The sequence below is a fragment of the Sinocyclocheilus rhinocerous genome, unplaced genomic scaffold (assembly GCF_001515625.1).
Source record: "Sinocyclocheilus rhinocerous isolate Xijiao unplaced genomic scaffold, SAMN03320098_v1.1 scaffold846, whole genome shotgun sequence".
NCBI lineage: Eukaryota > Metazoa > Chordata > Actinopteri > Cypriniformes > Cyprinidae > Sinocyclocheilus > Sinocyclocheilus rhinocerous.
Window position 1 is genome coordinate 82,872 of NW_015661883.1, and position 21,986 is coordinate 104,857.

Here is a 21,986-nt window from a genome sequence, read left to right on the forward strand (position 1 = left end):
TTTTTAATACGACTGAGTTTATATTTAATGTGAATTTAACATTGAAAGTTAATGTGAATAAAAACATTGTAAGTTAGGCTACTTATCATAACACTTTCATTGTACAGAAAGAGAGCAAAGAACATTACATTATCAACGAACATTTTCACTGACAGCCTAGAGTTCAAGCACTCTCAAAAACTCCCATTAAAATCACTGAAGCTGTTTACACTGTGAAATGAATATCTTACTTATTTATACACACATTTGCACTTTGTTGTTTCTAACGAGATAATTCGCCAGAAAGAGGTATTCAGTCAGCAACGAGTGAAGAAAACACCGGCATTTTAGCGATGACTCATCTGAACACATCTGATTGGTCATTGCATTCATAAACTCAAGAGCATCGTGTGAGATTGGTTATAATGCATCTATAAAAACGCATCTGTCTCTGGCTCAGCGCCTGCCAGCAAATGCAGATTTGAATTTAGCAGCTGATGATATGACGCGCTGAACAATTTAATCACGCTGGTGTGATTGTATCAAATATTCAAAATATTATTCGGCTATTTTTTTTCTTTTGGAAGCTGCATTCAAAATCCACTTGGCTCAAAAATCTGAAGGGGCACATGCCTCACTTTGAATGGGCATGAGGTCCCGGCATGGGTTATCATGCACCAGGAAACATTCACAGTTTAAAAGTGCTGCCAATGCTGCAGTGTTGCACCAACAATGAACCTTAATGTATTTATACAATTAACCTGATTTCTGCTTTTGTTTCATATTGCAGACATAAAGAAATGAGGGGGGAAAAAGAGAAACTAGAGTAATTAAAATGAGATTAAGTTCGTGACACCAAGGACAGGAACCCAATGTTGCTTCGAGCTACAGTTTAATGTAGAAAAAATTAGCATCCAAGGACCAGTCAGTCCAAAATTAAACGAATTGAATGAATGAATGATTCATTTATTAAAACATGTCGCCACCTCCTGGTGGTTTTCATTTCATATATGATAGAACTAATTTTTTTTTTCATATTCATATTTCTATAATCAAAAGTCTTATTATTTATGCAGCTGATTTCATTTGATTGTCAGCTGCCAATATATTATGGTATATAGTATAGTAATTAAATGATGTTATGAAAATGTAGTTATGAAAAGCGTAAGAATTAACAATGTCATGACATTTTCTCAGTGCTAAAGGATAAATAAGTTGCCTTTTTATACCAATAATGGGTTCCTGCACAGGCAATTTATACGATAGTTCTCATACAACAGATAGTGGGTTGTATGTATCAAGTCCTGCATGTGTGTGCGGATCAACATGTTCCTCAGATGCACAAAATCACTGTGAGATAGATTCTCAACTGTTGGAGAGAAAACAGTGGTTTACATATGATACCCATTTATGACCTCTGTGCTATATTCAGTGAATGAAAACATAAAAAGTTGGTCTCTCTCTGTATGGGAAAGAGCAATGTTATCCTTCACAACTTCTCATTTTGTGTTTGACAGAAGAAAGCACGGTGGCTAAGAGAGATTAACGCGCTGCAACTTAAGAAAACACATGCAAATAGAAAAAGCACAAGCAAATTAAGAAAACATCTTCATTTTGACAACACGTGCTGCAAATACTCAAAATACAGAAATGCCCTGCAAAAACAACACAAGCAAATACAGAAACGTGCTGCAAGTAGAACAGACCACAAAGGAACCCTTACGAAAATTAACCATGGTTTTACTACAAATAAAACCAAAAAACCATGGTTACTATAGTTAAACCATGATAACCACAAATTAACCATGGTTTTGCTAACCATAGTTTAACCATGATATTTGTGGTTAAGCAAATGGTAATCAATACGCCAAAAAAAACATAGTTACTACACTTTTACTATAATAAAACCATGGCTAATTTTCGTAATTCGTAAGGGAAATGTTTCAAGGGGACCCCAACATCCCTTACGAAAATTAACCATGGTTTTATTGTAGTAAAAGTGCAGTAACTGTGTATTAAATATAGTAACCTTTTGTTGTAAATGTAAGTTGTGTAAATTGTGTAGCCTTTTTCGTCAGCTTATGTAGGCTAATAATATCCAAAAAAAGCTAAGGAGTCAGATCAGGGTGTTAAAAATAAACAAAAATCTATTCCAGTTAAAAAATAATTAGGCTCTTTATACTTTAGCATCTTAAATGTTGCCTTAAGTATACAGTAAATGTAACATCTCATGAAGTAACAAGTAAACATACTTTCTACAATACCCCATGGATAGACACGGGCTCGAACTCTCCTGCCGTTTCTCTCTGCTGCTGCATTACTCCCAATAACAGCAAAGGGTATACTTCTATATGAAAGGACATGGAAACATTATAGAGTTGTCACAGAAGTTTTATAAAAATTATCAAAAGGCCAAAAAGCTAAATCCTTGTAAAAAAAAAAAAAAAACATAAATAAATAAAACTTCATTATATTGAACGTGCACTTGTACTGTACTTAAAATCTTAAAAGTATTTTTTAAAAACTGTACTTGTACATAATACCAATTAAATAAAAGGCCACTTAAGTGTACTTAAGAGAGTACAATTTCATGACTGTTTGTTAACACATGTAAGTACACTTCGTAATAATGTCAAATTAAAAGTTTTACTATAAAGAACATTTTAAATCATTATGTTTCAATAATCTTCTATTGTGCTTTAAAGTACAATTATTTTAATGTAAACTAAAATACTAAAAGCACATGTAAAGTAGGCCTATTGATTATTTTAACTGTAGTGTGTAATTCGATATTACATTTAAAGTTAATATATATTAAATTGAATAAATGTACTTTTCATCATTACAAATGTGTATTTACAAATATATTCAAATAATTGACATACAAGTTTCAATAATATGGCATTAGTTTACCAAATTACAAATGCTTTAGTATTATTTTAAATCAGTACATTTGACAGTACACTTTACTCTTTTTGTGTACTTTCTTCACAAGTGAAATAATGTGTCATTACAACTTTTAAAAAGCAAAACAAAATCTGTGACTCTTTTCTAGTAGAAAATAATAATCACTATGTGACCTGTAGTCCTGACCTTTATCTCTACAGTCTGCTGCTTGAAGAGATCTTTATTATCCGGGTCACACTCTGGGACCTGGAAGATCTTGATTTTGAATTTGTCAATTTCAGTCAAAATCTGTGGAGATTATGGCAGATTTAGTGTTTTTTGTTGACAGTCCCATGGATGTTCTCAAAAATAGATACTCTTTTGAAACATCTATCACTGTATGTGAGTTTTCTCACCTTTGCCTTCATATTGTGGGTCTCTTTTGGAGTGAGGCTGTCTGCTTTAGCCAGCACAGGCACAATGTTGACCTTCTGATCCAGGGCCTTCATAAAGTTCACATCAATTGGTTTGAGACTGAGACAGCACAAAGGACATTTGTTAATTAAATGTGGTCTCTATTTTCATGGTTACTAAAATCCTGGGATAGAAATAAACACAAAAACACCTGTGCTGAGAAGAGGTCTTACCCATGGCCATGAGGTGAAATGAAGTACAGACAGCAGTGCACTCTGTTGTCTGTTATGTTGTTATGGTTCAGCCCAATCTAATTTCTGCGGTACTTCTCCATCTCCTGGTCTACATAATAAACTGCGGCCTTCCAGCAGCAAGAAAAACCATGTGAATAGTGAATTGGTGGGTTTTTGTTAAATGTGAGCCAAAATCATCACAATTAAAAGAACCAAAGACTTAAACTACTTCAGTCTGTGTGCATTGAATTTATTTAATACACGAGTTTCACAATTTGAGTTGAATTACTGAAATAAATAACTTTTCCACGACATTCTAATTTATTGAGATGCACCTGTAGAGGTTTGTGAGGAAAAGGCTGTTGACAAGAGTGGATTTGCCTAAGCCAGACTCACCTAAACATAAAATAATATATTTTAAAATCACATACACACACACACATATATATATATACAGTGCTGCTTGAAAGTTTGTGAACCCTTTAGAATTTTCTATATCTCTGCATAAATATAACCCAAAAGATCATCAGATTTTCACACAAGTACTGAAAGTTGACAAAGAGAACAAATCAGTCGAACAAATGAGATGAAAATATAGACTTTGTCATTTATTTATTCAGCAAAATGATCAAATATTATATATATGTGAATCTCTAGGATTAGCAGTTCATTTGAAGGTGAAATTAGAGTACATCTGTTCAGAGGTGTTTTCAATAAGTGAGATGACTATCAGGTGTCAGTGTGTGCCCTGTTTTATTTAGAGAACAGGGATGTAACAAAGTCTGATCATGTTTGTAGAAGTGAATCATGGCACGAACAAAGGAAATCTCTAAGGACCTCAGAAAAAGAGTTGCTGTTGCTTATCAGGCAGAGTTTGGACTCCACAAATCTACAGTTAGACAGAGTGTGTACAAATGGAAGAAATTCAAGACCACTGGTACCCTCCCCAGAAGTGGTCGACCAACAAAGATCACTCCAAAAGCAAGCTGTGTAGTTGAAGCAGTTTTGTACTGAGGAATGGGCTAAAATTCCAACAAGACGTTGTGCAGGACTGATCAACAGTTAGGACTTGTGTGAAAATCTGATGATGTATTGGGTTATATTTATGCAGAAATATAGAAAATTCTAAAGGGTTCACAAACTTTCAAGCAGCACTGTATGTATGTATATATATATATATATATACAATCATGTGACACTGAAAATTCAGATTTGCCATCACAGGAAAAAAAAACATTTTACAAAACAGTTGTTTTAAATTGTAATATTGTTTCACAATGTTACTGTTTTATTTTATTTTATTATCAAATAACTGCAGCCTTGATGGGCATAGGAGTCTTCTTTCAAAAATGGCATTGTGTGTGTATATTTATGTTATATGTTCCTTACCAACAACCATCAGATTGAACACAAATCCCCTTTTCACTGCTTTCTGTTGGACTTGGTTTGGCAGTGTCACAATGCCAACATATTTCTGGGAGGGACAGTGAAACATAATCTGGTTTGTGTACAGTATATCACATCACACGTTTTTTAAAGTTTAACAATATTACTGTTTTTACTGTATTTGTGATCAAATAAATGCATAAACATAAGAGACTTCATCACACTTTGGCCACTGAAGGTCCAGGTGTGCAGCATGTTACAGTACCTCTAAAAAGTCATGGGGGTCAAAGCGGCCCCCTGCAGGACTCTTGGGTCTGTAGGAAACTTTTTCCTCGTCGAAGCAGAGACCAGGAGACTCTTATGATTCTGGACCAGTCTATTTTGGGTCCCATGATATTCTTTAGTATATTCAAAACACCTTCTCTCAAATCGCCTTTACTCGCATGTTGTAGTTCAGAAGTAACAGCAGACTCAAAACTGTTGAATTCAGATTCAGTTAGAATTTGTGACATCAGCGATCAGCATATTTTAAACAGATTCTTAAATTTGTAATCCCACAGGTCTAAGAGGTGATTTGTCATCAGCGGGATGAGTCTTTTCTTCAGACAGAGAAGAAGATGAGCCGAATGTGTGAGAGGAATGGATACTTTCATCTTTGTCCTCTGCTTGAGTGGGGTCACAAAGAGAAGTATCAGGATCCCTGAGGAAACTCTCCGTTCCAGAGTCATCCAGTGCTATGGAAAACTAGCAAAAAAGGCAGAATGTGTCTGAATGTGATGATTGGCAGCTTGTGTAAATTTGAACTTTTCTCTAAACCTTTTCGAAAACTATGTATGAAATATAAAACTTACCTCCCCAACTAAGGCAGATTTTCATGAAAAGATGATGTGGCATGGGAAATAGACAAAATAATAATTATTAACAATAATAATTAATTTTAGAAAGTAATTTCCATGACAACACTAACTGTATATAGCAAACATATTAAACATTTCTCTATAACAACAGCAATTTACTGCTAAGAATAAAGAAAAAATTGTTCGCAAATGTAAAAATTTACAGATACGTTACCTTGAAAGTCAATGTCCTCAATGTGTAAACCTATAGTGGATGTTTAGACATTGTGGATATAATAGATGCTGTTAGACTTTAGAGTTTTTATGTTTGTGAAAGACCCTAGTGATGGATGTTTAAAGGGGCCATATGATGCAATTTCAAGTTTTCCTTTCTCTTTGGAGTGTTACAAGCTGTTCGTGAATAGATAAGATCCCTAAAGTTGCAAAGACTAAAGTCTCAAACCCAAAGAGATATTCTTTATAAAAGTTAAGATTGGTCCACGCCCTCCTAAAATTTCCTGATCCTGGGAGAGTAGACTACAATGGTTCTGGGACTGTTGGGACTGTTCTGACTCACAGTCTGTAAGTACGTTTTCATATTTAAAGAATTTGCATACTGATGATTCAAACGCGTAAAAATAACCTCTTATTTTCCTTTCACGTTCGCTTAATATATTCATTTGACTTAAAACCCAATACAGTGTATACATCAGTCAGGGAACTCAGGGTAATATAAAAATTCATATTCCTGCTTTACTTCATTTCTGGGCCTTCTGGGAACCATACGTTGGTTATTTAAATATAGTAATTAGGCTACTCTTAGGATTAAGAGGTCATTAAGTTTCAACCTCATATCCAAATGTTTGCTCATTTAGATATCCAGATATTCCATCACTCCGAGCTGGGTCATTCCTGGGATTCAGTAATATTTCAGTCCCCCAGACTTTTAAAAGTGGAGTTAAAAGCTTTTTACAATACTTTGGTATGCCCATTATAATGAATAAAAATAATTATTGCATCTAAATAATTTTTAGTATAAAATAATGTCTTATTTCTGTCTTGCATCAAGCATTTTGTCATGTCCTTGAGGCACTTCACTGAGTTTGTACTTAGACAATTATTAACAAAATGTGCACATGCAGTGTCTATAATATTTGGCAATAATGTAAGCATTTATTTGTGCTTCTTTCTTTTGAAAAATATTTTTCAAAAAAAAAAAAAAAAGCAAGATGTTTTATAAAAAACAGACTTTAAAGTTATGTCCCTCAGTCTGGACTCAACCCCGTCACACTAATTTGACACCCATAATAATTTTGACTCCACCCATATGTGACATCATTTACCAGAAATGACATAATTCAGGTCTCTATAATAGTGGTGCAGAAAATGGTAAGTAGTATCATACTTTTTATTCATATTTTTGAGGCATATTATAGGCAGGGAGGGTGCGGTCAAGCTTAACAACTCAACCCCATCAAATAAAATTAAGATGGAAACTTATTATTTTTCAACATTTTATTTGAACCCATAAGTATATAGAATGTAGGCCTACTTATTTTATTGCTGCCATATGGTCTACTCTCCTAAACTACATGAGGAGCAGTAGCCATTTTGAGCAAAAGACAACCCTGTCACGCTCAACCCCGTCACAAATATGTATATTTCTCATTGTTTCTGAGTTGGAAACTTGTGACAGGGCTTATTTACATCATTTATTCATAATTGTAATTAAAAATATGTAATAGTCATGGTTTCAGTAAATATATACTTACCAAAATCATAACAATTCAGATTTTTGTTATAAATAGAATATTTTATATGTTATAAAGGAATATTAATATTCCTTGTGATGGCGCCGACGATGATGGCGGCCTCCGTGGCGTGCTCCGCAGTTTTTTTATGTTTTTGTTAGTTTGTCCTGTCTTTAGTTATATCCTTGCAATCAGTTTCACCAGAGACGAATTGCTGGACATTCGGAAGTACAGTGGTGTACAGATGTAACTGTGTTAAAGAAGATGTGCTGTTCAGATCTAGAAGTGCTCTTCATTAACTGTAAGCCTTTCTACTCGCCGCGGGAGTTTTGCTCGTTCATTCTCGTGAGTGTTTACATTCCTTCGCAAGCGCACGTGAGCTCTGCTTTACAGAAACTCGCTGATCAGATTACAGACACAGAACAACAAAACAGTCTCTGTTTTAATCATTCTCGGGGACTTTAGTAAAGCCAATCTCTCCCGTGAACTGCCAAAATACAGACAGCACATCACATGTCCCACCAGAGACAGTAATATACTGGACCATTGTTACACCACAATAAAGGATGCATATCACTCTGTCCCACGAGCAGCTTTGGGGCTCTCTGATCACTGCTTGGTTCATCTTATACCGACCTACAGGCAGAAACTGAAATCAGCTAAACCCGTATTAAGGACCGTAAAAAGATGGACTAATGAAGCAGAGCAGGATTTACAAGCTTGTTTTGACCTCACTGATTGGAGCATCTTTGAAGCTGCAGCCACCGATCTGGACGAGCTCACAGAGACTGTAACATCTTATATCAATTTCTGTGAAGACATGTGCATTCCTACCAGGACTCATCTAACCTACAACAACGACAAACCATGGTTCACTGCAAAACTCAGACAGCTCAGTCAGGCCAAAGAAGATGCTCACAGGAAGGGGAATAATGTCTTGTATAAACAGGCTAAATACACACTGGAAAAGGAGATCAGAGTGGCAAAGAGGAATTATTCGGAAAAAATAAGGACTCAGTTCACTTCCAGCGACTCGGCATCAGTGTGGAAAAGTCTAAAAGAAATCACCAACTACAAGACACCATCCCCCAGCACTGCGGAGAATCAACAACTGGCAGACGATCTAAACGAGTTCTACTGCAGGTTTGAAAAAACACCCCACACCCGCCCTGAACACCTCTCCACACAACCATTCACACCTCCAGCAACCCCCCTCTCCCCCACACCTGCAATTCAGATCAGTGAAGACGAGGTGCGCCAGGTCTTCCGGAAGCAGAAAAGGAAAAAAGCACCAGGCCCAGATTGTGTTACACCAGTCTGTCTGAAATCCTGTGCTGACCAGCTGGCCCCCATCTTCAACAGATCACTGGAGCTGTGCAAAGTCCCTTCATGCTTCAAACGCTCCACCATCATCCCCATCCCAAAGAAATCCAAAATTACAGGACTAAATGACTACAGGCCTGTGGCTCTAACGTCTGTGGTCATGAAGTCTTTTGAAAAACTGGTGCTGGCCGATCTGAAGGACATCACTGGACCCTTCCTGAAGGACTTTCGTTTGGAATGACCCTACAAATGACGTCCCCTTCCCAAAGTGCCCTCTTCAAGGGTGCAAAAAAAGCCATTTGGAATTCGCCCCTAGTCTGACCAACTAGCAGTTAGCAAAGAGACTTATTTTTATTCAAAATAGAAAATAGAAAATCTATGTTTTAATGTAACAGACTTTAATATATAAATATATATATATATAACCAGTCAGACTAACTTGTAAGACTAGTCTAAGCATTTTATGCAACCGCCCACAGATCACATGAAATCTCAGCTTCTTCCTAAGGCTTAGTTCTCCATCTGTTTTGAAGGAATCCCATAAGTTTGTTTTGACTGGCTGTGGTTTTCCCAAAACACTTGGCGGATTTTATCCAGCTCTGACATCAGATGAAGTCCTATCTCCATGTGCATCAGCAGGTTCTCCAGCCACTCCTCTAATTTAGCAAAACTGGGACTATAGAAAGAAATAGGGAGAAAACCCTACGTTTTAGCAAATGAGATTTTGTTTGTGGTAAGGTTATGATTTGTAAATGAGAATCACCGTTTCTCAGCCTCCAAGGCACAACACAGAACCGCAATGGGAAAGAAAGCCTCAGGGCAATCTTTGGACATATAGCGCTCCAAGAATTCATTCACATTCAGTCCAAAATCCTGCGTGCGAGGGAGGTAATCTGGATCGGCATATACTCTTCCGATGATCTGTCATGAGGAATATACATATATTGTATGTTCAATTATATTTTTAAAAAATTGACTAAAAGTAGAGAAATTTATAAGCTTACCTCACAAACAACAATCCCGAATGAGAAAATGTCAACATGTTCATCGTAGACTTTTCCTGCAGAAAAAAAACAAACAAAAAAAAAAATCACAAAACTGCAAAATGGTCATTCCTCGTCATCAGTCTTTGATTGTTAATTCATATGGCTTACCGTGGATCATTTCTGGTGCCATCCAGTAGGGGTTGCCCACCACCATATACCGTTTTTTACGACCAAGCTTGTTCAATTTGGACATTTGTCCAGGAGAGGAGCTCTTTTCTTCCTTTACAAGCTGGGCCAAACCAAAGTCAGCAACTACCACTGTTTGGTTCTGTGAGGAAAACCAGTATTGTCACACAATTTAGTTCAGTTGGAGACATGATCTACATTTATGAGTATTGAGATGTATTCTGACCTCTCGGACAAAGCAGTTGTGTGAGTTTAGATCCCGATGAATGACATTCATTGAATGTAGGTAAGCCTGGGTTGGAAAGAGAAAATTTTTTGAAAAAAAAGATGATTTGCCATTATGATACAGTCTACACATACATGTGTAGACTGTATTATATGGCAAAACATCTTTCATATTTAGAAGCTAACTAAATTTAGCTTCAGATTCATGTTCCCTGTCAAGACATGTCTTTGCATCAAGGAATTAGGAAAGATAGTGGAGATCTGATGTAAAAATTCCATCTTTTCTTGCATTGTTGGATAGTAACAAACTGCTTGTAGACTTAAAACTCAATGTTTTCTTTAAATTTCAACTCTATTATTCTGCAAAAACTCATTGCTCTTCATTACGTACCATTCCAGCGGCAATGTCTTTGGCATAGCTCACTCTAAGTTTCCAAGGGTGATCCCTGTCCTAAATTATGAAACAAAATGAGTTTACTCACTCAGAACCAAAACAGAACCAGAACAACAAAACAATGTTTTTTGTCAAGAATATATGGACTTCATGCAATGAAATCCAGTAAAGAATAAAAACAAACCATTTTCTGGATGGTGTCCGTCAGCGTTCCTCCTTGCACATACTCCGAGATCAGGTTCAGCCGTTTGTCTTTGTAGAGAATGCCGATAAACTTTAAGACATTAGGATGTTCTAGGCATCTCATTACTTTGACCTGGAGCCAAAAAAGTTTAGATTAGTAAACAATCCATTTGCTCCTTAGTGGTCTGAGAAAGCAAAAAACTACAACAAACCTCTTTCAGGAATGTCTTCTGAGTCTCTTCATCGAATTGAAGAAGTTCCTTAATCACCATGACCTCACCTGTTTCCGAATGCGTCACCTGACAACCCAAAGGAAGCAGTTAATTCCTTCATTCCGTCAGTCTGTGATCTCAAGTGATACTCAGTGTGATCATTCAGACATATTGCTTTACCTTTATGGCTTGTCCAAAACAACCTTTTCCCAAAACTTCCCCATATATTAGGTCTAAGGGACGGAAGATACGTTGTGTTTTGATAATAAAAAATTACCACCGGGAAGAAAAAAATAATAATTTATTCAATGTGCATTCTCTGAAAATCAGCCTTTTTTGCTTTTCAAAAAATTTATGTTGCTTAGATATTTTTACCTAAAAAACAAGAAAAAAATAAATTTCTTTGAAGTGTAGTATTACATGTAATAAAATCTTATAGTGCCATAATTCTTACAGAATATTTTTGGATCGAGGGCTTATTCGTCTGTTGCTGGGAAGGGGAATGAAACCTAGTTTTCCAGGGTGGTCCAGTTCTTCTCCCAGTAGGCCAGACAAGTCTTCTTGTTTTGTGAGTTCTGTAGGATCGTGTTCAGTTGTGATTTGTAACCAGTGCTCTGTATCAGTTTAGATTAGTAAACAATCCATTTGCTCCTTAGTGGTCTGAGAAAGCAAAAAACTACAACAAACCTCTTTCAGGAATGTCTTCTGAGTCTCTTCATCGAATTGAAGAAGTTCCTTAATCACCATGACCTCACCTGTTTCCGAATGTGTCACCTAACAACCCAAAGCAGGCAGTTAATTCCGTACTGTCAGTCTGTGATCTCAAGTGAGACTCACTGTGATCATTCAGACTCATTGCTTTACCTTTATGGCTTGTCCAAAACAACCTTTTCCCAAAACTTCCCCATATATTAGGTCTAAGGGACGGAAGATACGTTGTGTTTTGTCACTAGGGTCAAAACGCAGAGACTCTGATCGATTAATGTCTCTTCTATGGGAAAGAATTGCAGCGTGTCGTTGCGAGCATGGAGCTTTATCAGTACTGCAGCTGCGCCTGCAGAGGCAGACAAAGAAAACCGAATAACGTTAGTAAGAGCGCGTCAGAAACATGACCTTTTTTTAATTATTTGGTGCTTTTTATATTATCCAAAAAATGACTAACTAAACCAGGGTTTTATCTTTACAGGAAAAATGTTTATGTATAACGTTTGACACCTACAACAAACCTGTATAGCAGGTTCTTAATAAAGACCTACTGACTTTTTATCAAATAACATTTACACATTTTCTTAATTATAGTCCTGTTATCCAGTAAAAACCTCTAAAATCAGTTTACATGAAAATCATTTGAGACTTGTTTCCAAAGAATATATCTTGAATTAATATATTTTTCATGGTCTATTGGCAAAATGTCTTTTTTTTCTCGTTTTAAGTATAAATAAATAAATAAATATTATTGAATCACCAGATCTATCTGTTAAAAAGGCCGAAATATAAAGGGTAATGGTGAAATGAGATGTGTCGTCCAGATTATTTGATCTTATCTGAGGTACAGGACTGACCTCACTGAGTGGAATGTTCTGGACAGAAATTCCATTGATCTCAAGAATCCTATCTCCAACATGGATCAAAGGCTTAACTTCAGGGCTCAGGTTGTGCATATCCAGTCTGTGAATTTTTTAGGAGAAAAAAAAGTCAATATTTATTGAATGCAATCATTAATTTCATAATTTATTTAATAAAATCATGTTTGGTGGCCCTATATTTTTGCTCAGGTGTAACTGTGTCTATACTGACAACTTACTGAGATACAGTGATCAAAGGGCCTGCATCCTTCTGCTCCACTGTGAAGGATAAACCTCGCCTGCTTTCTGCAGAAGGAGGAAATGACATCGATGTCACTGTATGAGGAAGCCGTGAACATTTTGCTGCCGAGTGCTGCATCGACACCACCTCGCGTCCACATTGTCCACTATGAGAGAAGAAGAAAACTCATTAAACCTGACAAAACGTTTACTTTAAAAAGGTACTTTTCCATCAAAATATCTCAAGATTAGCAAGTAGTAAAATGTTTTGACAAAACTGACCAGTATAAATTGGTCAAATCCACTAGAATGAAAGAATCACCATCTCCAATAACCATGCCACAGCTTTCACAGAGAAAACACTCGGGATGGTAATTATGCTTCCCAGCCACCTGCAGAGATGGAAGGAAGAGGCAAAGTTAGTTTATTATTTTCTAGTACAGTTTTTCTTGAATTCAGATGAAACAGTAAGGGAGGTGTTGAGGTGGGACAGGCTGGATGACATCATACTACAGAAGTGTAGCAGCACAATGGAAGGAAACGAGTCGGAGGGGTTGTCTACAAAAAGATAGGATCAAGATAAGATCAAATTGCTGTTGTTGTTTAGTGAGTGCATTGTTGTTTGATTGTGCAGTCTACTAAAGGAATGCATGTATTCATGAATCCACTAGGTTCACACCTGATGATTAGTCAGTATCTTTTAAAAAAGATGAAATTACAGATTTGGATGTTGTTGTAGTAAATGCTCTGTTGTTTACAAGCGACACAATCTTCACAAAAGTCTTGTTAGTGTAACTGCTTAGCGGCACTCAAAGATGGCCATGCTGCTTTCTAGCCATTATTTACAGCAGCTGATAATTGCTTTTATGTAATGGACTTTTTTTTTTTAAATTCTATAAAATTTTAACAAAAAAAAAAAGTAAAAGTAAATAAATAAAACACTAAAAACTAAAATCAATAATTTTAAAAGACCATTTAGGCATCACAACATGCATGAAAAATGCATAGTTTGAGATTAGCTAAAGATTACATTTAACAATGTTATAAAATTATAAGTGTTTTTAAAGATTAAGTTTAATTGAGCATTAGATGACAAATATATATATATATATATATAGACACACACACACACACACACACACAGTGTAGTTTATAAGCCTTTATTATAGTTTTTATCTGCATTGGCCTGTAGCGAATCAGCTCATGGGGAAATATGAATAATTAATCATAACTAGTTATAATTAGTGTTACAGAGTATTTGTTAAATATAGCTAACAAAATATATATTGTGTGTTTGATTGGTCCAGACGCTACAGGCCTATATTGGATATTTCCATGTGCATGCTCATTTCCTTTTTTTACATTTACACTTACTATTGTTGTCTAATGCTAATGTCTAATGCTCTTGTTTAACCTGTATATGCTCCCACTAAGTCAAATAATGAGAAAGAACCAAATTGCCTATCACAGCTATGCTGATGATACCCAGATTTACCTAGCCTTATCGCCAAATGACTACAGCCCCATTGACTCCCTCTGCCAATGCATTGATGAAATTAACAGTTGGATGACACACACACACACACACACACACACACACTCGTGTACACACACACACACACACACACACATTATGTAGTCTTAAACACTAGCAAACATAGAGCAGAAAAGCAGAATAACAAGAAGGTGTTGCTCAATGCAGTGGTTGACGGTGAAAGTATAGTATTGTACAATGCTGTGGAAAGTACAGTATTGTACTTCATTACTATAATTAAGTATTATTTTGGAAAATTTGAGCTTTACTTGAGTGTTATTGAAACTGAATACTTGCACTTTTACAACATCATATGACTTCTAGTCTTTTTGCAGGACTTTATTACTATAACCTTTTCTCACGTTAAATAAATAACTAAATGGATGGATAATTAAAATGAATAAATAAATATCAACTATCAAATCTGCACAAATTGTATTTTCTGAATGAAATCAATTTCAGTAAACTGTAGCTGGCCAACTAGGGTCATTCATTCTTGACAAACTTGAGTTATTTATAAACAAATAAATATGAAACGGTACACAATAATAAAATAATCTGCTTCAGAATAAAAAGTTTAACATTTGGTAAATTGCGACTGAACTTGTTTCTTTAAAAGGTTTGATTATCTGTCAAAGCATAATTTGAGCATAATGTCAAAGTCTCTTCAACAGTTTATTTTAAAAGTTAAATAATATTTCAATTTATTATGTCAAGTTCAGCTGAATGTGAAGCTCATTTGCTTTAATTCAAGAGCATTTTGTCTAGATACTTTGACTTTGAACTGAGAATTTGACAGTACTTTAAGATAAGTACAATTTTAGTATACTTTATATGCCTCTAGGCCAGATTAAATACGCTTTTGCACATTTCATCCACTTGTCTGATAATAACAATTTATGCCAAACAGACAGGATTTAGTACAAACTCATATATTATTATTTGTACAAGTTTGCCTGTCGTGGTAATGAACACATGCAAAACCCTATCTAAATGCCAATGTTATTAAAACCCTGCATCAATTTGGTAAACCGGATTCTCAGTAGAGAAGTGGGAGTGAACAGAACTGGTGTGAAACAAACACAATCTTAATTCTCTTTCTGTATAGAAATGTACATATGAGGGCATGTACCAGCAAGAAAAACCACAACTGTGGGCCTTTTTCCAAGAATCGAAGGAAAATAAAGAAATAAGACATAGAGAAGGCATAAATTAGTAAACAAAACAAGTCCAGTTTGACTTACCTTGCCTTCCCTCCTCTCCGGCAATATAGGTCCTGACAAGACTTGAGCATAGCAGCAGTAGTAATGCTCAAGTAGTTTTCTTACTGTCCCCCACTCATTTCAGGGGTGGAGTAAAGTGGGAGGAGAGGACAAAACTGTTACAAACAGACTCAAACAGTTTATCTTTCATATCAGCATATGCAGTACTGAGCTTCGCTATACTGCTTCCTGCCGAGTGTCTGAAAAGAGACACAAATCCCTCCTACTCTTCCTAACTTTAGCCCACCTTCTTCTGCTTTAGTCTGCAGAAAGAATGCATACTCTCAGAGGATATAGAGTTACCCGACCAGTGTCACCTGCTGATAGCCCTCATGAACTACATGACCGGGCAGAGACATGCATTTAAATCCCCCTCCTTCATGAAGGGAGGGTTTGTGTAAGTGTATTCATGCAAGAGAAATTATGAAAGGATCTTGCTTTGGAACTGCATGACGTATTTGACTGTGGACTACTTCCATCCAGTCTTTAAACTTTAAAGTAGAGTGGAACCAAAGTAATTTCTATTTGCTATTAGAATTACATCTGCTTGTGTAAGTGTATTCATGCAAGAGAAATTATGAAAGGATCTTGCTTTGGAACTGCTCATGACGTATTTGACTGTGGACTACTTCCATCCAGTCTTTAAACTTTAAAGTAGAGTGGAACCAAAGTAATTTCTATTTGCTATTAGAATTACATCTGGTGTAATACATTGGGAAGCTATACTGATAAAAGTAAAACAATTATGATAGTCAAAACAAGTCATGGAACATAAAAAAAATGACCAAAAGAAATCGTCATTAATAGATTGTTAAAATTACAATACAACGTAAAAAAAAAACTTTCAGTTTAAAACCTGCCTTTATTCAACATTATATAAATAATCAGGGCCAGCGTGTGCCTATAGGTGAACTAGACAGCCGCCTAGGGTGGCAGCACAGTCAGGGTGGCAAAAAGGAGAGAGATTACATTTTTCTTTTAATGAATCTTTCTTTTCACTGGGTCTCATAAAGCACTTTGATCAGCCGCCCCTCGTCTAACGAGCAGTTCGATCTTTTTAGGCAGATCAGAGGAGAATGCTGTCACTGATGATTCCATATCACTGACAGCTTCAGATTTGGAGGATCGGGCATGCTCCAGAGAGGACCCTAACACCCTTCTCCCCAATGGGTTATTATGGGCTGGCGGAGAGAGAACTGATTCGCATTCTCACCAGGCTGTGGAGAATCTCGGCTTAGAATGGTTGGCAATAGAAGAGCCTGCCCTTTACCATTTAGACGAATGATGTCCGCTGGGCTGTCATCAACGAATCTCTCGCCAGAGACAGATGCCGTTTTTCCCAGAAGTTCACAATGAACTCACCAAGGTGTGGCGCACCCCTACTCGGCACGTGTCCACTTTTATTATTCTGCTGCCCTCATCTCTGTTGACGGCGCTGAAGTAAGAGGGTATGGCAAGCTCCACCCCCCAAGAAGAGGCGGTCGCTGCACACCTCTACCCGCCATCTGCCTGGCAGATTTGCAAAGAGATTCACTGCAGCACAGAATTCATCGCAGGTCATGCATCACTTCCTGCCTAAGCGCTCCAGCCCCCAAGAATGAGGCTGCTCACCCCAGTTCGCTCTCAGGCCACCTCGCTTCAGAGGCATTATTCAAACTTCGGTACAGGACAACAATGCTTATGTTCTCCGGTCTGAAGTGCAAAGTCTGCTTGCAAAAGGAACGGTGGAAACGGTTCCTCTAGCGAACAGCGAGTCAGGCTTTTACATCTGCTACTTCCTCGCTCCCAAGAAATATGGCTGGCCCAGGCATCTGAACTGTGCGGTTATGAGAAGTGCATGGGCGCGGCTCCTTCCCCTGAGACAGATGGGAATCCGCATTGTGAATTACCTATACGACTGGCTGGTCTTAGCCAGGTCTGAACAGGAACTCACAGGTCAATGTGTCAGGAGCGGCTTGGGCTAAAATTCTATTTAGCCAAGAGCTTTCTGTCTCCCAGCCAGTGAGTAGTCTTTCTGGGGACAGTTATTGATTCTGCCTAGATGCGGGCATGGATTACGCCGGAACGCTCCCTGACAATTCAGCGGCTAGCTGCCTCATTCAGACTCGGGACTTCATGTCCCCTCAGGGCTTTCCAGAGGATACTTGGCCTCATGTCAGCCGCTTTCTCTGTGATTCCTGTATTGGCTCAAGCCCATGTCCAGTCCAAAGCTTGGCGCCTGGTACATTTTCATCTCAGGGTAACCCACCACTGGATCAGAGCTGTGGCCCCTTGGAAAACCCCTCGCCTGTTTCAATCAGGCATCCCATTGGGACTGACCTCCAGAAGGAAGGTGGTCATGACAGATGCTTCCAACTTGGGTTGGGGAGCTCTGTACAAGGGCAGACAGGTGTTCAAGCTCCTGGTCAAACCTGGAGCAATGCTTACACATCAACTGCCTTGAGATAATGGCGTTTTTTTCAAGCCCTCAAAACCTTCCTACCGGCATTAAAGGGGCACCATGTCCTGGTCCATTCAGACAACATGACGGTGGTAGCCTTTATCAATCACCAAGGCGGTCTTAGGTCACGCTCCCTTCATGGTTAGCTCGACGCCTCCTTTTATGGGCACAAGGCAAACTCCTCTCGTTGAGAGTTGTTCATGTGCCTGGCAGACTGAACCACGGGGCAGACATGCTGTCCAGGGGCAATGTGGCTCCAGGAGAATGGAGGCTTCATCCCCAAATGGCTCAAATGATCTGGTCTGAAAGACAACTTTCACTGCCCAATTTATTTCTCTAAGCTGTGAGATGCCCTGGCCCATGACTGGCCCAGTGCTCGCCTGTAAGCCTTCCCCCGGTTACCCTGCTTCTTCAGGTCATCAGGGAAGTCAGATTCTCTTGTTGGCCCCACTCTGGAGGAATCAGACGTAGGTTCCCCGAGTTGATTCAGCTGCTATCGGCAGCCCTGTGGCCGACACCACTGACAAAGGGCCTTCTCTCGCAAGCAAAGGGCATGATTTGGCATCCCCTGCCAGAGCTGTGGAGCCTTCATGTTTGGCCCCTCGACGGGAGCCTTTATAGCACCCTGCGAGTTTAACTAACACCATTTAACTAACACCATATAAGTAGCCTACCAGATATGGGTGTCATGTCATTAAATATATTTTATAAGATTAAATTTGTATTTAACGGGAGCTCAATTAAATAAAACAATCTAAGTTACTAATTATAATCCTTTCATTTCCATGGTTATACAAACAGCGAATAAATCATACTGTAGCAAAACAGAAAGCGAGCAAAGAACATATACTTTATCAGATAACATTATCAATGACTTAAGGCTAGCGCAAGTTTAAGCACTCTCAAACACTGTGAAATGAATCTCTTACTTATATCGTAGGTACATCTGCACTTTGTTGTTTATGATGAGAGAATTTGCGATGAGATGAGAGAGGCGTTTCAGCGATGGCTGAACACCTCTGGTTGGTCATTGCATTCATAATGTAAGCCCTTCATAAGGGGAGGGGCGATGGTAGTAGCGCCCGTAATGTTGTCCTCACATCTCATTGGGGGAAAGAAATTAACACCTGTGCTGCATTTGTAAGGAAATGGATAAATATGATGTCTGCTGTTGTGAGGGGGGTCTTTTGTATGTGAGTGCTGCTGAGCTTCTTGCCGAGGCTGCCATGCCGGGATGTGGGCTGGATGTTTCCTTGCGACGTGTGCGAAGCTATTGGGAGGGACAGTTTGTAGTTGTGGGTTTTCCCTAACTAAAGTTTGGCGGCTGCCGGAGGTTTTCCCGAACGCTGTACCCCACGTCCGGCAGCGGGTAAGAAGGCCAGCAGTACATTATTTGCTCTTATGGTTTATTGAATTGTAGCTAGATTGGGCGCATCTGATTCGCCGGGGGGGCCTGGTTTAATGTGAATGTTTGATTTTTACTGGTGTTGTGCCTAATTCTTACTCCCTGCCAGATTATTACCCCCTAGTATTGGTAGGTTTAGGATTAGGTGTGGGGGAGGGGTTATGATTAGGGGTGGGGTTAGGATTAGGCAATCAGATAGCGGCTTCAACGAGGGGGGTAATAATTTGGCAGGGGCTCGAAATTGGGCACAACATCGGCCTTCCGGCGCTTGTTGTGTGTTTGTGAGTGTGCGTGAACAGGGGGGTGTTAGGGCAGGTTACTATTATTATTATTATTCATGTGCCATTTTTATGTTGTACATTGACGACAGCTAAGTATTTAGCCAGAGTGGTCTCAGTGGCATGTATTGTGTGATTTTTGGTGTGTCTCTATTGATGTGTGTTATTTAATTGATGCACTTACAGATATTTATGTCTTTGGAGTTTGCTGTGTAATGAAAGCGTGTATAATTGGTGGGCACATGAATTAATTCAATGTGAATATAGTAACCTTTGAAACCCTCTGCTGAATATTTCTCTGTTCGTTAATTGCTCAGATGTCCTGGATAGTTTGTGAATTGTCACGATGCTCAAATGATGCAAAACGCTGTAAAAACGCCTAAAACTAAATATGATGCAACATGAGCATATCTAAATTTAATGCTGCAATCAACACTTTTCATTTCATTTTCACTTTATTCGTGTCACCCGTAATAGTTTAATTTTACAGGGGCACTTTTGTTCAGTTTGGTGGCATTTTTGCCCCAAGCTCCCATTATTTCCGACCCGTGGCCAGGAAGGCTAATATGGGAGGAAAAGTCATGTGGCTCACCTTATTGCATGCATAATAGCCTATATGTATAATATTTATACATGCCATATATTAATATTTATAACCAATATGAATAGCTGTGCATGCGCAAGAGACGGGTGTACTTCGGCTGAACGAGCACCGGTTGCACCACTTTCCGTGTGTCCTGAACAGCCTTGAGCTGGCCACCGGGAATTCATATACCTGTGCATATACTTATTGAATAATAGCCTATAATACAGAATTTGCATTTGCAGCAGTGGTTGCGTGCTGTTTTTTTTTTTATTGCAGTATGAAAAAATAAGAAAACTCCTATGTAGGGTGAATTGCCCTAAAGTGGAACACCTAAGGTCTAGTGTTTGTAGCTCCCCCATAAATACATGAATGCCAGTGAAACTATGGGTTAGCCAAAGCTGTGGTATCATGTCATCAAAATCACATGACCTCTCAAATGTCCAGTCATATTTGAGGGCAGAGCAATCATCAGACAGGAAGCACATTGTGTGAAGACCCCCCAAAGGTCAGTGACATAGAGTTTTGACAAACTTGATATTAAGGAGTATAAATTAATTTTAAACAAAATAGTCCTGCTACTTTTTGGTCTAATGTGCTTATGAAATGTTTGTCCATCAAAATGTAGTATAACTTTGTATGTATAAACTATATATTTTATATGTTTATCAAATTTCCTAGTGTCCCACTTTAGGAAATGTGGTTTTCGAAAAGTGGGACAGTATGATTAGCCTAATGTGGGACAGTACTTCAGTCAGTCAAAAATGTGTGGTGGGGCATGGTTTGTGGGACAAACATGGTTATTATATATATATATATATATATATATATATTATGCAATATTAGTTCATCCTGAAATAGCAGCGACACATTCCTAGATTGCATTTGTCTACATACACAGCTAAGTGAGCTACTGCAACAAAACCATAAGAGATGCACAGCTGGAACTGCAGAATTTTAAGATGGAACATTAAATGGTAAAATGGCTGAAAATAAAATGTTTTTAAAAAACCAAGCAATCATGTGACACTTGTAGAAAATGTATAGTGACATAAGTATAGTAAAGGGAGTATAGGCAGTGCAAAGAGTGCCTTAAGTGAGGTTCACATCACATCTAATCATACAATCTAGTCCAAATCTCTCACATATTACATGAGGCACTTTTAAACTGTAAAAAAAAGTGCATTTGAGATCAGGCAGTAGCACCACTTGTTTATGAGGTCACTTTTATCAGCTGGTTTCTCACTTCCTCCTCCTTCCGCAGTATTTGCCTTGGCATCCTGCGGCCCCTACAGGAAAAGACACTGTCAGTACTGATAACAGTCTGTCATGTTTACACTCTTTTTATTCGAACTACAACCAGTTTTAGAATCACTGAGAAACTATTATACTTTTTATTAATATTTTGAATTTGTTTTTATTTTTATACTTTCTGTTTCCATTTTAATTTCAGTTAAAGTTTTAGTAATTTAGTTGTTTTTGCCTTTTTTAGTTGTCTATATTTTTGTTCATTTTTATTTCAGTTTTAGTTATTTTAGTACATCAAGTTAAACTAAATAAAAATCAGGAATGTTTCCTTGGCTATTAGAAAAAGAAGTTTAATAAGTAAGGAAAAAACAGTAAGTTTTTATTTTTTATTTTACTGTATTTTATTTCAATTAAAGTTTATTTTATTTCAAGTAACA

General features: G+C 37.7%; 1 protein-coding gene and 2 pseudogenes across 1 annotated transcript in view; all 3 read right to left on the reverse strand.

The window, feature by feature from the left end:
- Nucleotides 1-7,344, reverse strand: part of LOC107726760 (septin-5-like) — a 9,300-nt pseudogene extending 1,956 nt beyond the window's left edge.
- A 1,956-nt stretch (nt 7,345-9,300) lies between these two features.
- Nucleotides 9,301-13,304, reverse strand: LOC107726761 (LIM domain kinase 1-like; annotated as a pseudogene).
- Nucleotides 13,305-21,292: 7,988 nt separating this feature from the next.
- LOC107726762 (glycine-rich cell wall structural protein-like) overlaps nt 21,293-21,986 on the reverse strand; it is a 13,520-nt gene continuing 12,826 nt past the window's right edge. Inside the window, exon 17 of the mRNA XM_016536447.1 lies at nt 21,293-21,590. Coding sequence (XP_016391933.1) covers nt 21,544-21,590 — 47 coding nt within the window. The 3' untranslated portion in view covers nt 21,293-21,543. The remainder of the gene's footprint in view (nt 21,591-21,986) is intronic.